Source organism: Triplophysa dalaica, chromosome 1 (assembly GCF_015846415.1).
Source record: "Triplophysa dalaica isolate WHDGS20190420 chromosome 1, ASM1584641v1, whole genome shotgun sequence".
Lineage (NCBI taxonomy): Eukaryota > Metazoa > Chordata > Actinopteri > Cypriniformes > Nemacheilidae > Triplophysa > Triplophysa dalaica.
In genome coordinates, this window is record NC_079542.1 from 21609410 (window position 1) to 21627561 (window position 18152).

The 18152-nt window shown below is 37.4% G+C and overlaps 1 protein-coding gene across 2 annotated transcripts; it reads left to right on the forward strand.

Annotated features, from left to right (window-relative positions):
* Positions 1-4902: 4902 nt before the first annotated feature.
* Positions 4903-17534, forward strand: LOC130428828 (adhesion G-protein coupled receptor G1-like). Of its 2 annotated transcripts, none has more exons than XM_056757098.1 (14): positions 4903-5097; positions 8378-8463; positions 8663-9103; positions 10855-10903; positions 11758-11872; positions 11996-12127; positions 12204-12332; positions 13171-13213; positions 13319-13422; positions 13709-13827; positions 15169-15431; positions 15559-15652; positions 15733-16007; positions 16330-17534. In XM_056757098.1, the coding sequence occupies exons 2-14, from the start codon at positions 8397-8399 to the stop codon at positions 16446-16448; spliced, it is 1950 nt and encodes a 649-aa protein (XP_056613076.1). In that variant the 5' UTR covers positions 4903-5097; positions 8378-8396; the 3' UTR covers positions 16449-17534. The 2 variants fall into 2 exon arrangements, with proteins under 2 accessions (XP_056613076.1, XP_056613085.1); XM_056757107.1 differs by having other exon boundaries at positions 8666-9103.
* Positions 17535-18152: the final 618 nt, after the last annotated feature.

Genomic DNA, 18152 nt, shown 5'->3' on the forward strand with positions numbered 1-18152 from the left:
TTGTTCAAGAGGAGTAATGGCAGATCATCTTTTGCAGAATGACAGATGGCTCAATGGACCAGATAATCTGTGGAAATCAGAGGACGAGTGGCCAATCCAAACATTTGATTTTACTCTTACGGGTGATGACCCTGAAGTAAAGAGAAATATGACTGTAAACATCACTGGGTTATCGTGTACAGAAAATGCCACTCAAAGATTAATCACATAATTATCAGACTGGACAAGGTTGTCGTTGCTTGGTTTTTGTAGTTTAAAAGGATTCTAAGACAAAAGAGTCAAAAGTGAAAAGAAATTAATGCTTCTAATGGAGGAAGAGCTTCAACCAAGAAAGTCAAGGAGCTTCAAATGTTTGTCTTAACAGGAAAACAGAACTAAACCTCGAAAGATCTTGCCGAGGCTGAAACAGCTGTTATTGTTTTTAATCAACTGCAACAGTTTGATCAGGTAATTGCTGCCTCATCATTCTCTTCCATATCACAAATAAAGAAGGACAGCAAAATCCGGTCTTCCAAGATGGTGTCTTGAGAGTAGGAGGCCGATTGAGTAAGGCTGCAATGCCCTAATAAATAAAGCACCCAGTTATTCTTTCTAAAGATCCGATTTAATTTACTAATTTAATTTCTAAAATATTCCCCAAGACCAAAAAAGTTCCAAAACATTCAAAATAAAAGGATGCTCAACTGTATCAAACACTTTGTAAAAATCTGATACGCGGCGAAATGCAAAATATTTCCGCATGGGCTTGTGTTTCTGGTCTGTCGCATTCGCATGGAGGGACAATTCAAGTGTGACAGCAGATGGACATTCAACCTGAGATAAAAATGAACAGCGAGGCGGTGCTTTAACAGGGAGGAGAAGAGTAAGCGTCAAAAAGCTATAAGCAAGGTTAATCTTGTATATATCTTAAATATTAATTATTTTTGTGGCATTTCTTAAACATTTGGTTTTAGTGTGTGTGAGAGCTTTAAATTGGGTGGGGGATTCTGTGCGTACCCAGAGATGAAATCCTGCAGTTGCCCCTGATACACAGTGTCATCATGATTCTGGGTCTTTTAATCATGTTTTAGTATAATCTTGTGGTATAGATTATGACAGACCCACGTGTTTAGTGTGAGAGAGATATGGAATTGTTTGTATTGGCATGTCATGGGCTCTCTCTGGTCTCGTCTTTGTCCCCGCCCTCGCCCACGCCCTCTTGTTTCCTCATTTTTAATAGTTAATTATTTCACGCCCCGCACCTGTTCCCCTCTTGATTTGGTTCCCTATTTAATGCCCTTGTGTTTGCTGTCCTGTGCTGGTTGGTTTTGCTTTATTGTCAAAGTGTTTTCGCCACCTTGTTCATTGGGTAACCGTCCTCTTGTCATTGTCAGTCTAGTTTATGTTGAGTGTGATTGTCTTGTCTAATAGTCGTGTCTGTATATTGTTGTTATTTCCCTGTTTCTCAGTGTTTTACCCCCTTGCGGGTCTTTGTTTCGTTTCTTTGTTTAATGATGTCTTTATGTGACCACACCACCACCTGCATTTGGGTTCTTCTGTGCGGATCATGACAACACAGATTGGCATGAGGTGAAATGTAATTCAATTTTCAATTCACTGCATTTTTATTGCACTTTTCACAATTCATATAGTTCTAAAGCTGCATATATTGACTGATTTATCAGTATTGCCACAGCAGTCTTGCCCTTTCCTTAAAATATCTACAAAATAAAGCTTTTGACTTGTTTGTCTGCTATCTTTTCATTTGTGTATCCTTCATGTTTTGCTTTTGAACTGCTTCTCTAAACAGTTTAAATACATGAGTGTTCATGAAATAAAATACATTTCTTACATTTCTTTGGTGACATGCCCTGGTAAAGTCTTTCACAGTATGCCGTTGTAATAGGAAAGTCTAAGCTATCAATATATCGGAATAAACCGTCACTCCCACCACTAACATACACAGAAATTACCACAGGCCCCCCGGGGCCAGCTTTAAGCAGCACATCACTAGTCAATCAGATAACCATGGTAACGGCAGAATGGGCAATTCCCAGAAGCAATCACGAGGTGAGAATATTTGCTCTATCCTTTGAATGAACTTTAATGATGTTGGGGTGAGGAGATTCAGCTCTTTATACTCAGTGGAAAATACAAACCATCTGTCAGCTTACTGATAAACTGACGGTTAACCAGAGAACATAAAGTTGCAGACATCGTGTTGTAACTGTAGTTGACAGACACCACAATCACACAAAAACAGGACGTCATTGACTTACCACAACAGGAGAAGGGACATAGAAATTAGACAGAAAGCAAGTATAAGCAAAGAAAAAGGCAGAAACGGGGGAAGCTTAGAAAGACATGTGTCTGTATGTATGGCATATCTTGTGTTGCTTTGCATTTTTGTTTTCTATGTTTATAGAGAATTTGAAATACAAGAAATACACAATTTTGCACCGTTCTAATCTTAATCTATGAAAAAAAAGTGAACATCTACATGAGGAAAATGTCTCAACATATCAAAAAGCTATTTTCATTCTCCATAAGCATATGTGAGCTGGACCTGTTTTTAATTCAGCGTCTGTGTTTATCTCTTTCATGCTGGCTCCCTCATTCCATCTTTATATACATGGGTCTGGAGTTCCCCTGCTCTGTGAGCTCACCGTGGATTTACACAGCAGGAGTCAGCACTACTACACGAACGCTGAGAGAGGCAACAAAGGAGCGGAGCCACTGCCTTTGTTGGCTGGTTGCCGTTTTGCTATATCCCATCTGCACTAGCTGCCATCTGTTTCGTGTGGCTTTGGATGGGAAAAGGAGGCGAAGTGTAGTGTAACCTACCTTACCAAAACCTTGAGCGTGACTGTACATGTTACTACATTTCCCATGATCTTTGAGGTATGCACTGCTTTGCATAGGTTTAGCCTAAGATTACATTAACAGTGTTCCCTATAATATTGTCGCAAAACAGTTGACTATATTGTTGCACTTGGGTGTTATTACTTCAAATTCCAATTACTGTAAATACAATTTTAGGTATAGTGAAGTGTTTATTGAACTGCCTATGCTGATTTAACTCAAAAGACAAGTTCAGACATAAAAATGCAATTTGAAACCTCACTGAAAGGATTTAATGTCCAGTTGGGGGAACAAGTTACACATTGTCTATAGCTAAACCATGCATGTAGAATATAAATAGGGAAATTCTCAGTTCTTCTTAGCACATGGGTAGTTTATCCTCTTGTGAAAGCACTTTATAAAATGAAATGAAACGCAAGTGCTCTAACACGTCAATGAATATACAGTAAATAAACTGTAATAAATAAAAGCCATAAAAATCATGCATTTAATGTGCTGTGATGATAAGAATAGCTTAAAAGATGGGGAGATATTGTCAAAATATTTTCTAGACAGAGTCTAGATATTCATCTGCAACACCCAGAAATGACGCAATCAGCTTGTGGGAGCTGATAGTTTCACTGTTGTGGCAAAAGTTTTTGTTTCCTCCTACACTGTTAAATTAAGATGTCTGTATCTAAAATGTATGACCCAGATCAGAGAACAAATTACAAGCGTATGTCGCTTTTCACAGCACACATTTACATTTTATTTCAGAAGTAAATGGAAAATGCATAGAACTTCAACACATATTATTAGTTATAGGGCTTTCTGCTGTTTGCTGCTGTATGTCAATGTCAAATGAGCATGATTCTTGTTTATTCAGTCTTATTAAAACAATCGCATACACGCTCTGTGTTAAAGTCTGACTTTTTATTCATGTTGAAAACAGACAAGCCTTTGTTAGACCTTGGCCTTCATAAAACCCGTCGAAATAACAGCTGAGATGCACAGGAAGCCAGGTGCTCTAACTGATCACCACACACACACACCTGCCACTCTTCTTGTTAACGTCTACCTAGCAAACAAAACCTTATCAGTTTCCTTGAGTTGGTTTTAAAGGATTTAATTAAATAAGTCTTTAGTCAGCAGAGGTTGCCCTTGAAAATAACATATTGTTAATACCGTGGAAACAATTCTTGAACTTACAACTTTTGTCAGCTTTCTGGTCCAAAATATAGCCCGAATATGCAAATTGACTTTTGTACATGCACCTTGCAAATCATTTCAGTTTTCTATCCAGGGCAGTAGATACCATTTGTATTGCAAATATGCCTAACACTTAACGTACATAGACTGTCAGAAACAATGTGCAAAAACTTGAGCTTCTAGCTAAGGTACTACAAGATTACCTACATGTGACCTTTGAGGGTGTTTTCCTTTAGATAAGGGGAAATTTTGTATTTTCTTTATTGACTTTACTTTAGGGGGGCACGGTGGCTTAGTGGTTAGCACGTTCGCCTCACACCTCCAGGGTTAGGGGTTCGATTTTCCGCTTCCGACTTGTGTGTGTGGAGTTTGCATGTTCTCCCCCTGCCTCGGGGGTTTCCTCCGGGTACTCCGGTTTCCTCCCCTGGTCCAAAGACATGCATGGTAGGTTGATTGGCATCTCTGGAAAAAATTGTCCGTAGTGCGTGAGTGAATGAATGAATGAATGAGTGAGTGTGTGTGTGTGTGCCCTGCGATGGGTTGGCACTCCATCCAGGGTGTATCCTGCCTTGATGCCCGATGACTCCTGAGATAGGCACAGGCTCCCCGTGACCCGAGGTAGTTCCGATAAGCGGTAGAAAATGGAATGGAATGGAATGGACTTTACTTTAAATATTTTGTCAATAAAACCAGAAATGATTTCAACCTTTTTACAGCATAATTGTGTTTTGAAGTAGCATTACGCTGATTAATGCTGCTGAGATGATCTATTCACTCTGAATACGAGTTTTTCTGTATGACTGCTGTGGGAATCAGCTCGAAGTACCGCCGCTATCCGCATGAGAGGCTTTCACACAGACATGTGCACACGCACGCACGCACACGCACTGAGTCACTTCTGCCTCGCGGACTCTCCAAGTGCGAAGTTACTCTCATTTATTGAATTACACCCGATTTTCACACTTGTTTTTCCTCCAGCATAAAACAAACATACGAATTTTCAGATTTTTTCCGAAACAACGTACTCTACGTGAGGAAGACATCAAGTGTTTTGTTTTGTCGGATAAGGTAAGATTCCTTTCCATAAATGTTGCGATCCGCCGCGAGGCAGGTGCGTGAATGTAATAAACAGTCTTACGTCTTTACTGTCGTTAACACGGACAATGTTGACAAATTATCGATTTAATTATAAACGAATGTAAAAAATGTAACGTTAAGCTTGTTAAGAAACCTTCATAGGCGTCATTTGAAGCGAGCTTGTTTGAAAGCTTGTTTTTGTTTTGGTGCGAAATTGTGTTGAGTGATAACTAAAATATTTATCTATGAAAGCAAATACATTTTTAATGTTTTGTTTTTTGTTGTGTCTGTTATGTGTTTGTCCCGTTTGCAAATGCGCCTTAACATCTCTAGATATTTGTTATCCAAAACATTTGGGGGGGGGGGGGGCGTTTGAAGCAATACATTACCATACTGACTGTAATTATTAATAGGACTACTATGAATTCACAAATCCTATTCCTGGAGCTTTTACCAGATTCTCATAACATAAGCATACACTATTTCAGCATTTTTGTGTTCCTTGTATCAATATTTATTTGACTTCCCTGCTCAGTGCTGTAATATATGAGACTGAGTGTCTGGAGGTCCTTTGGGAAATTTGAGCGCAGGTGGAAGAACGCAAGCGCATATTTACTCCGAGGCTATGAGCAAATCAAAGAGACACTGAGACTGTGTGCAAATCCTCCAATCCTTTAACCCCTTCAGACAGTCCACCTCAATGGAAAGGAATGCTTTCTTTATCTGCCCATATAGCAGAGTTCATGCTTTATGACACAAAACATTTGTAAAGTATTGACCTAATGCTTGTTCTTTAGAGTTAGAGTCTGTTTTCATTGAAGATGTGTTTATGTCTCTGTCAGGTGCATTGGTTTTCCTGTCTACACCATGGTGGTTATTTTTGCACATTTTAAACCAGTCTCTTTGGTTTAACGTGCTGTACGCCTAGTATACCACTAAATGGTTGAAAGACCTTTGCCATTACTCTCAGCTACATGTCAGTACAGCTCAGAATGGCGAGAACAGAAAGGCCTCCCTCTTTTTTGTCTAGCATTGAAGTCACAAAGCAAAAGCACAATAGCTTGACCTAGTTCATCGCAAAGTTCACATTCTTGCTCTGTGCAGGTTGTTAGCTTTGCTAGACACAACAGCAGCCGTGAAAACGATGAGGCGACACTGTTGTGGTTCTTGTCATTTGAGGCATATTACACTGTGAATAAACTGGCATTTCAAAACATGTTGAATCATTTCAGGACATTGATCAGAGGAGAGATATGCAGGTAATGGAAACTTGAAAATCTATTTTAAAAGTTGTGTAAACGAGGATGCATTGAAGTTGATGTGAGAATTTTTTTAATCTGTGAATATTTTTCAATGGCTGTAGTGTGCAGAACGACGTTGAATGAATTACAGGAAAATAAAACATTTAGACCAAACTTATTTGACTTTATTTGAAACTGGCAACAAATCAGCATGTGTAGTTGGAGTTAACCCGCTTCCTTTCAAAACTGGTGCTTTCAGAGGAGAAAAGGAACATTCTTCGGCTGCCGTGAGGTCCACATAGCTGGAACAATGGCAGAAAGAGAAAGAGGGAGAGAGAGGGAGAGAGAGGGAGGGAGGGAGGGAGGGAGGGCGGAGGTATAGACGCACCCTGCTCAAACACAGCACTGAGAAACTGGGCACTGTGTAAGTGAATAGTGTGCTCTGTTATGCCTCAGTTTAGCTTTAATTCATATACAGTACACTTCTCAGTTTTTGTTTTAAATAGATAGCTTTAATGTATTTTAGAAAGGACGTATATATATAACAGTGTGGGTGAAATAAAACGTGTCACTAACATCCCTCAGTCAGTCATATTTTCTTTATCTCTTATCTGTCTCTTATGTCTCCTGCAAACAGTTCCATTGAAGTTCAGTTACACTTCCTCAAAGTTGTAAAACACGTTGATACCGTTTATCTATATTGAATACAGGTGGTGTGTTATGCATGCCACAACAGGTTAATGCGTGTTTTGTGCTCGAAGGTAGATGCAGGAAACCCACAGCGCGTCTCATCTTCAGTTTGATTTGGAAGGTCGACACAACACCTGCATTCAATATAGATAAATTGCATCAGCGTCTTTCACAACTTTGAGGAAGTATATACACTTGGATAGAAACGTTTACTTGTAAATGTGTACAAGAAATGTCTATTGTAAAGTATTGTAATTCTTGATACTTGTAATCTACATATCTGTCATACTGCCATGTTGGTCGGAACTGCACGAAAGTTTTATATACCTACTGTTGCACTTGTGTATATGGTTGAGTGACAATAAAGGAGTTTGATTTGACACAAAAAGACTTAACAGTTGAGCTGTTATTGAGAAATGTTGTATACTATGTTGGCATTCAGCATTCCCTTTGGCTCTTCTCTCCATGAGGATTACAGTATATTTGTGAAATCGTTCATTTTTTTTAACACCGTGGTCTTATTGTTAAGCCCTAATCTCTCTTAAGGTTTATCCCAAAGTAGGCTACTTGAACTAACATTTTATGCAAGATGAATGAATGACGGGGGGACAGTGTTAACAGTGACACTTAAAAATAATGAAGATTTATTTGCATTTAATTGAGTGTTCATGAAATTGAAATAGACAGTGTATGATTTCAGTGTTCCCACATGAATCACATGTCTTTTGTTGAATCACCATTTTTACAGTAGTCTGTGATGAAAAATTAAGCCTTTTCACTTTTGAAATTTGCAGAAGTGTTTTCGGGACAACTTCAGTGTCCGACTGCTGACTCAGGCCTGTAAACATTACATTCAGTGACTGAGTCATCTATTCTCACAGACAGTACATAGAGAGACTAACAATTTATTATGAATCATTTTATTTTAGATATGAGACATGCTTTTTGTCTCAGGTTTTTGGACCTGTGAAGCCTAGTTGAAAATGAAACTTGTGGTATAAAGACGGCATCAAATCTGCATGTTGCACTGAATGTGCAACATTGGTAACAATAGAGCTTTTGTTGAGAAAGAAAGTCTGTTTTCAAGGATAAGAGATGACTGTTGCAGCCTAACATGTATCAGAGTGCATTTTTATACGTGGATGTATGTGTTCTGTTCATTGATAAGAGTCCATGAATATGTGTTGCTTCATGAATGACTATGTGTGTCGCTTTATCTCAAGAATAATGAGTTTGTAAGGAGGAAGTGAGGGTTCCTGTATAGATCATTCATAATATATCCCTTACTAAAGATGGGAAGAGATGGTAAATGACTTTTTTATCCCTCTTTCAAATTTCAGGCTTCATCTATGAGTAACAATGAAGCAGAATCAAAACACCATAAGAGTCTTCATGATCATCTGTCTAGTGTTCATTTTGGGTCAAGGTAAGCAAATCATAAATAAGAAGCAAAATAATATGATACTTGCTTATTGATGATGTATTGCTGTTAATACCTTTTTAACAAATATGTAACTTGATACAAAAATGTGTAGTTTAGTTTATTCTAAATATATTGAGACGTTACTTGAGTTTGCTTCTTAACCTAAAACATATTCGGTTGCTTTTTGTGACTGTCCATGTAGCAGAGAATGACAAAGACTTTAAGATGTGTGGAATATGGCGCCATGGCAGTGCATCCCGAAATCTGATGTATGATTTAAGACCAGGCTGTGACGACATCAGGATTTTAGGAAATGAGGCTAACTTCTCTATTCAGGGCAGTATCACAGCGAAGTGCAAGCAATCGGCAATAATTCCTCTAAATTCAACCTCCATTCCAAATCAAAGTCGTTTCTGTGTGTACTGGGAGCCACTGTTGGACCTGCTGATAGTGGAAGTGAATGGAGAAAATCGGACACTGTGTGGCCCAAATGGCCTACAGGGCATCTGCTGCACTAACCTCTCACCAGAGTACCAGAATGAAAGCAAGCTGTATGGTATTGTGAATGGCAGCATTAAAGGGGATCTTATCAGCAGCCATGTCATGGAAACATATACATTCCGGGGGGAATCAATAAACTGCAGTAAGTACTTTAATGTATATTTCAAATGACAAAAACATTACTGTGCGCTTTAGTTTCTTGGAAATATTTACATAGTTATTATGGATTTTCTTTGTCGCTTCATGTAATTCCAAACTGACTCGGTGCGTTTACTTTATATTTGTCATTAACATGCGATCTCGGTGATCCGAACAAGCAAATTGCATTCATTTTACGTGAACGGTCCCTTTAAATTGTGAGCACAGACCAGACAAGAGCTGCGCCCTACGGAGGTCACATTTGTCTACAGCATACGTCATCGAGATTGTCTCATTTTAGTTATAAACATTATAAAATATACATTTATTTCTCTTAAGACGTTATCATTGTAATTTCATTGTTACCTTGAAATGTAACGGACGCCTTTCTGAAATAAAACCATAAATAATGACGTATGTGTTTACATGACGTATGTGTAGATTACATGAATCAAGTAATCTACATATTTTCCATTTAAATGTAGTTTGCATCAGTGGATATTCTCGCCAAACATTTATTTTGTTATAAATGGTAAAATATTGAATGTTTAGCCTCTAACGTTGCACGTTGTTGTTGTTGCACATTGTTTGATTGGCCCACACCGGCTCTGTAAACAGTAACTGCCGCCTTCTTACATTTGATTGGCCAATGGCAACCTTATTTTAACATTGAGGTCGACCGGTACACCACTGAGGATAAAAGTTTGCATCACCAAAAACTTCAGAAACTTTAGGCAGTCAGCCTAAATGATAAAACAGCTTCTGTGGTCTAGTAAAAATCTTGTGTGGTTTGACACATCCTCTGTAGGTTGCAAATAATTATACACTGTAAAAAAGTAACCGTGATCATTTCGTGGGAAAATGAACGACTGTGCAAAAACTCTGACAGTCTGACAGGCTTCGGAGTTCGGAAAGAACAAGTGAGAATAATGATAGCAGGCGGGGTATTATCATTTCCTTGTTTACACAAAGATTTAACTCTAGTATTATTATTATTTTAACCGCCTATCAACAACAAGGCTCACTTGATTATTAACCTTAATGGCAAATAATATTTGTAAATATATATATTTTATGTCCTACTCACACACTTAAGCAAATGATGTGGTGATTAAAGCATCTAATCTGATTTTGCACATTACTGTATCTTCCTTTTAATATCCGTCTTAAAGGGATAGTTTCCAAAAAATTAAAATCCTGTCATTTACTCAATTTGTTACAAGCCAATTTCAATTTTGTTGTTGTCATGAACGCTAAGAAAGAGATTTGAACAGTTTTATGGCACTATAGTAGGGGAAAACACACTGTGGTAGTCAATGGTACCCCAGAACTGTTTCGTTTACCTGTTTCTTTAAAATATCTTAATTTGTTTTAACAGAACAAAGACATTTATTCAGGTTTGGAACAACCTGAGGGTGAGTAAATGGTGACAGAATTTTCATTTGTGGGTGAACTATCCCTTTGACAAATCATCTCTTTCGAACTGAAAGCTCGCATCTCCAAAACTGCCACTTTACAGGAAATGAACAATGTTTTCATTGCATTGTTTCAATAATTAAACAGTGTGATGCCAAAGATGACAAGCTCTTTTCTGTACTTTTTATTGGTTAAATAAATGCAAAACCCACATACAAATATGAAGGGTGACCAATGGTGATTTATGGTTTATAATGATTGATTAATGAAGAAATTGCAGCCATGAAGGATTCATTCATTATGCTTTAAATATATATGAATATATTGTTCTGCTTTCAGAGGAGAAGTTCTGTGATGAGGCAAGCAAAACTCCCGGAGGACCAAACATGTGAGCCATTCATCCTGAATTTTTGTGTAGTTCAGTAGTTTCACAATTATGTGAATGAAGTGCAATGAACTGATATTGCAGTAATGGGTAGTGATTCTATGCATGTTTTTGGGCTGTAATCATTAGTTCATATGATAATATGTCATTATTCTCAAGTAAAAAGCAACTAGCTGAGCCACAAGCAGCTGAGCTACAAACAGGAAGCCACACCACACATTTGCTATGTCTTTTGTTCTAGCAATGTAATTTTACTGCATGTCCAGCTAAATGCATCATTGGATATTTTAATTGTTTGATAATTTCTTCAAAGTAATATTTTTTTGTAATGATTATTCTGTGTGCTAATTACAAATCCATATAAAATGTACAATGCAAAGATGCAGAAAAAGTTGGGTAGAGGCATGTTGTGTGGTTACATTTTATGTTTTTTAATGACAAAACAAAAAAGGTAATCCAAGAACTGAACAGGAACATAAAAATAAAGCCCGACCCCAACCAAAGGAAAAAGTTCTTAAATACACTGGGATAACAAGGAAACAAGAAACACCTTATTAAACACCAACTTATTAACACAAAAAACTACAGAATACTACACACATGTTACGCAATCAGGAAATAACCTAAAAGTCCAAAATAACAGGGGAACACCAACTGAGATCGTGTTACATACACACCACACGTGGCAATATATTTTTTGTAACCTTAACCTCTGACTGGAAATACTGTAGATGGTGATATTGTTGCACTGGTGGACATTTAAAATCAATGGAGGGACAGAAATGATAGTGCAACTCTATACTGAACACAGCACCAGTCAGAGGGGATCTAAGAATTGTTTGTGTTTGCATGTGCAGGATTGAGGAAGCAGTAATGAAATCTAGCAAAATTGGGCGTGTGGATCTACCTTGTGTTCAGGGAATTATCATTGAGATGGAAGAGGGCTTCACAGGAGACACGATCATGCTACCAGTAAATACATTCACATTTTTGCAGAAGCAGATGATTTAAGTAGAGATGTATAACCTTTAGCCATGGCATGTCATCGCATGTTCCTCACCATATAAATGAATGAATGTATGTGCTGAATTCCAGGCTCCACACAGTAGACAGTCCAGCCAAATACCCTCAATCTATCTCCCCCCCTGCGTGAAATCAGTAGTAAGAAAGAAATCCAAAGTGGTCTGTACCTACTTCAGGGAGAAGACAGCAAAGACATTATTTAAGGTAGGTATAATGAAAGTAAGATTATATATTTATGTTTGTGTACAAAGAAACAAACAGTAACAACTTGTGTTTGCAGCAAAAAAAATCATCAAAATCACCTGAGTCAACTCTTCTGGATGACATAATTGGAATTTCGGTGGAGAATGAGATCATCTCTGACCTCCCAGAACCTATCAAAATCACGTTCCGTCATTCAGCCCTTCCAGTAAGTCTGTTTAAGCATTTTCATGCGTGTATCTTTTATATTCTGTTTGTTATACTGTATTGTACGGTTAAAAGACTTTGATTTTGACTTGTTACTGACTCCTAACAATACTTTCATACTATTGATAATATCAAACGGCATTTCTACAGTTTTATGACTATTTTTAAAGGAATTGAAAAAGAAGTTGAAACTGTCGAACACAAAGAATATAATTGTTAATGCTGCAAAAATCTTTGGGGAAACGACTCAGAGCTATTTCTTCTTTCTTATGTGTGGAACCACCCTTCCTAAACCAACTGTGCAGAGGTTGTGCTTAGATTACACTTATTTTAGCATTTTATATGCACAATTAATATATAACGCCCAATCCTTCAAAATCAGCAACAGGCTGATGAGGTGAAGCCTGAAAATTTTGAAATGGCTACCATAATTGTTTATGTCACTATCAAAATATTTCTATCATTATGAGCCTGTTAAAAAGTAGGGCTTTTATTAAAGGCGGAGTGTCCGATTAACGAAATACGCTTGTTTAGACAAAGTCGGGCCGAGTACAAAAACAACCTTGTATCCAATCAGCAGTAATTTGCACAGTACACAAGGACGGACATAAGTCGAGCTGAGCGCTGACGAAAGCAAAAGATTGGAGGCAGGGGTGTGTTTGTTTTTAATGATTTGAACATCAACAACGGCTAAGAGAAATCAAACACCCCACCTTTAATGTACACTCTGCTTTGATAATCTCTCTCTTTCTTTGTGTCGACTGTCTCAGCTAAATGCTTTTCTTTCCAACTAAACATTTAGACTTGACGGTTAATTGTGTTTCTCTTTCATTCCACAGTCTAATTTTTCTAAAAGTTGTGTTTCATGGGACACAAGAAAAGGTGAGCTCAGGTCTTTAATTTACAGCTGATGTTTCGACGCTATCGGTAGCAGAATTACTGAACGTGTTGCTGATGTTACTCAATCCTGTATTTTGTACTCTGCAGACAAAGAAGTGACGTGGAGGTCAGATGGTTGTAAGACTGTTAACATCACTGCAGAAGAGACAGAATGCCATTGTAATCACCTTACGTACTTTGCTATTCTTGTGGTGAGTAGTAAGTTTACAAAAACAACAAAACCATTGCATGCTCAATAACAGTACACTACACATATAGTTCAGTCTAGAGTTTTTCTTTGCCTTGAACCTGTTTTTACCCCTTTTTTATACTTACAATTGAGAGCCAGACTCTGTGAACAAAAATGTTTACTTTATGAATGCTATTCTGTGGTGATTTTCATATTATCGCTTAAATGCCAGTTAGACAGTGTGTATATTGTAATACACAATGGTATGCTTTGCTGTGACACATTTGGTCTTTTTCTCAATGCTTTAGCAAGTGAACCAAAGAGCTACTGTGTGCTATCTTGAGGCTCTGACGTACATTACAGCTGTGGGATGTGCTGTGTCTTTAGTAAGCTGCTTGGTTCTCTTCTACTGGCTCTGTAAAAAGAGGTAAATATTGGCCTAAATTCTGGTTATCCTGTAGCTCAGTGGTTAGAGCGTGGCGCTAGCATCACCAAGGTCATGGGTTAGATCCCATCTCTGTCTTAGTATAGTAAAGTATACACATGGTCAGTTGATATTTTTATACAAATAATACCAGATTGAAATACAACCTGTCTTTCATATAGGATCAAAGTTCATTTGGGTTTGAAGTTACATAAAGGTTTCCATTTTTCCGTGAATTTTGCATTTTTTTAAAAAGATTTGTTTATGGCGTTTTGGCTTTAATTGTACAGCTTAGTGATAGAGTGTACAGGAAGCAAAGTGGGAGAGAGAAGGGGCTGGGTTCAGGAAAGGACATCGAGACAGGAATCGAACTCGGGTCGCCACCTATAAACACTCCTGAGTCAAAGGCATGCAGTTAGCATGAACTAGTGAAGGTCTGGTGATGTTTTTGTTATATTACCAGACCGACATTAAAATCGTACAAAATATTGACGAGTGTCAAGCACGCTCAAAACTAGAGTGTGAATCCCCGGGCGCTCAGAAAAGAGGGAGAATGCGCTTTGCACGCATTTTAGACGCAATGTGTGAATGGCCGCTAACATTTCTATAAAACATTAAACAGTTAGACTTCCAACGCGCTCTTTCACAGTAGAAACTGAACTTGACTCGAGCTTGACTTCTGTCAATAGCAACTCACGCCTTCTTTTTTATTTGATTGGGCAGTAATCCTCGCCTTTCTTCATTTGATTTGCCAACTCAGGCTTAAACAATTTAAGGTTTAAAAACGCAGTATTTTCCACATAACGTGCATGTTTATATTTCCTCTTTGCCCTGCCTCTATGAAAGACACAGATTTTTTACAATGCTCATCGCTCTAAAAAGCGAGGTGTGCTATGATTGGCCAGTTAACCAATGCGTAGTGATTGGTCAAATACTGCAAGGCTGTGACAGAAATGTAATGCCTCTTACCATATTTGGAACATCAGGTTCCAAAGCAATTGTACTGACAGGTACACCCAACTTACTTGCGTATACATTTGGGCGGTCTTATCACACCACGAACTGACGTAGATTTGTGGCGGCATGTTTACACAAGGCGTTGCAGACAGGTTTGGGTGAGCACTCGCTTTTGGATAGAATGCATCTTTTGTTCCGACACTTAAATTTGTGCAATTGTACGTGTCTCATACATGCATGAGCCACTTATAACACAACAAAGACACAGAAAAACATGTATCAACGCCATATGACCCTTTTAATTTATCCTACTATCGTCAAAAATGTTAAGAATAATGTGAATCTGACCCGTGTTATGTTGTCTCATTTCTGTTCTCTGCATTCCAGAAAAGGGACGAAAAATCAGTCCTCATTGGTGCACCGTGGTCTGGTGGTGGCTATATTTCTTTTGTGCTTGTTCTTCATTCTTACTGGTACAATGGGAAATGTTGGAAATGAGACAGTTTGTCAGATAACGGGAGCCCTTTTGCATTACGCGCTGCTAAGCGCCCTCTGCTGGATGGGTGTCGAAGTATTTCACGCGTTCTTTTTAATCCATCAAGTGTTCCAGATACCGCCTCCGACATGGCTGTTTTACCTGGGGGGTTTTGGTGAGTGTAAAGGTGTTGTCCTGGTATTATCTTTGGAATTATGCACAGTAAATTGCCAAGGTACTTTTGGCGTCATATAGTTTTTACATTTTCATGTGAATTAATCTTTTTAAATTTCCAATTTCAGGTCTTCCAGCTCTGCTAGTTGTTATACTGTACTTTATAGGGGATATTTATGGTCGAAGAATGATTCTTGATGATGTCAACAATCCATACTACATGTAAGTAGACATCCTATTTGCATGCATACTGTATACAAAAATATAAATATATTTTAATATCCTTGTATTTGCCCACCCAGGTGCTGGATGCTGGACAGTGAAAAGAGCAAAATGGCTCATTACATTGTAAATATAGGCTTACTGGCAGTTGTGATGAGCTCTGGTGTGTTCATGCTTGTCTACGTTGTGAGAAAGATAAGGAAGATGCAATTGCTGAAGAATCGTTACGGAGTATTTCTAAGTATCTGGGGCCTCAGCTGTCTGTTTGGCACCACATGGGGCCTGAGTCTCCTCGATTTTGGCCCCTTTTCAGAGGCCATCCTCTTCCTTTTTTGCATTATCAATTCCTTACAAGGTGAGGTTCTACACGATTAAACTTCATATACCATGTAAGGCCATAGTAGGATAATTTGTGGTCATAATAAGTATAAGTCAGTTATTGTTACATGGCTACTTAAATTATGGACATATTGTTTATAAAGATAATGTTTTGTTTTACTGTATGAAAAGAACCAGATTGTGGAGTAAAATTTTATTGGTTGTCTCTGTCAGTAGATAAATACAGACATTATCCAAGACATTTGACAGCAGAATGCTAGGGATGACCAATATCAATCAAGTATTCTAAGGAGCGGTAATACAAACTAATAATATACAATTCTCATATATCCAAACAGGATTTTTCCTCATGCTGCGATACTTCATTATGAAACGCATAGAAAAGACACATGAGTCCAGTGGGAGCAGTAGTGGATCATCAAAACAACTGATGCTACAGACTCATGAAAAGAATTAACGGACTGAAGATGTTCAAAGTGTTTTTTCTAAAATGCTCTATCGGAAATGTATTGCATTGTATTAAATGAGGGGTCAGGATTCATCAGGGCATTTGTAAAGATTCTTTCTCATCCTGCAGGTCAGGCTCTTAAGTAAATGTTGCTTAGATGACATTGCACTGATACCGAGCATCAATGCTTTACCTGTCATAAGCTGTATTTCTGTAATTGACTATTCTTGTGAGTATATATTTTTTTCAAGCAAGCCTTGCACTTTAGCTTTTTAACTACTGTAGAAAATTGCATTTTTTATTGTGAAATGTTACGGCGATTTTTAGTGAGTCACTGTTAGTAATGACTATAATGTCGAATCTATGATCAGATAAAGATTATCTGATGAGTAGAAGTGGTGCATAAGCTGTTAAAAGAGTACATTCCTCAAAATGATTTTCAGAGTAAATGAGGTTGACAACTGTAAAATTTATTTTATTTCAGTTTTACTTTGCACTTTTGTTTATTGTAAAGAGTTAAATTTTGATATTGAATATTGAGATATTGAAACTTTTGAAACAAAACTCTTTAAATTGGGCGCATTTTATTGCAGATGTGTAGTCCATTAAAAAACATGATAAGGACCCTATCTGATTTCTTTTTGTTTTGTATAAGTTCAAATTAAAGTAATAAACTTGGGTAGTTTAAAACAGACAACAAATTACGTTCAAGCATATTGAATAGAAAAAGCAGTACAACATAGGATTAAATAGGCAGAATAAACAAACGACAATAAACATGACTTTTCAGGATTGCAGCCACAAGCTAACAAGACTTAACAATGAGCACAACTCTTGACTGGAATTTTAAACTGTGAAGCAAATAGATTCAGCCGCTTAGGTGATGGTGACCCCTGGTGGAATGAATCTTAAGCTCCATTTCAGCTTCTCCTTGGACTGAGGAAAACAATTATTTACAGACACTTACACATTTGAGAAACTTTTTACTCTTTACATCTACTCTTTTTTATTTTTGTACTTTTTATTTTTTGTATTTTTGTACAGAAACATATTTTTAATGTCGTGTGAACACAAATAAACATTTCCGATGTTAAAGGTTCTGATGTGATGTAGTATGTTAGGATTGTAAAAAATCATATTATGTTATCTATTGGGCCCTCCCAGAAGAACCTCCCCCAGACATTTTACAGCTCTTTATGTGTGGAGGGCTTGAGATAATAACCAGAGCAGATTTACAGATTTTTGGCTTTTTTACCATTGTACAATACAATATAACTTTGAATGTACTATGACTGTGATTCAGTGTATATAAGCATATCTTTTTATTTTTCCCTTTTATACAATAATATAGACTGTATGGCATAGCAATTCATTTGAAAGTCCTATAATTCATAAAATTATGAATTATTCATGACAATGACTTTGCTATGTGAAGTTCACATTGAAAATTGCAATTGAATTCTAGAACTGAGAATTATTTATAATAGAATTTAATACAAGACTTTATTTTAAGATCCATTTTAGGTTTCTTTTCTTACATCGAAAATAAAATGTTTTGTTTATTGCATTGCCATTATATAAAGGCATAAAGTGAGGAAGTTAGAACCTTCAATGTAACCCAAGCTTATCTTGCATATGACAGATTATTATAATGTTCAGACTTATAAGAAAGCAATCAAGCGTATTATTATTAATGGTTTTATGTTTAGTATA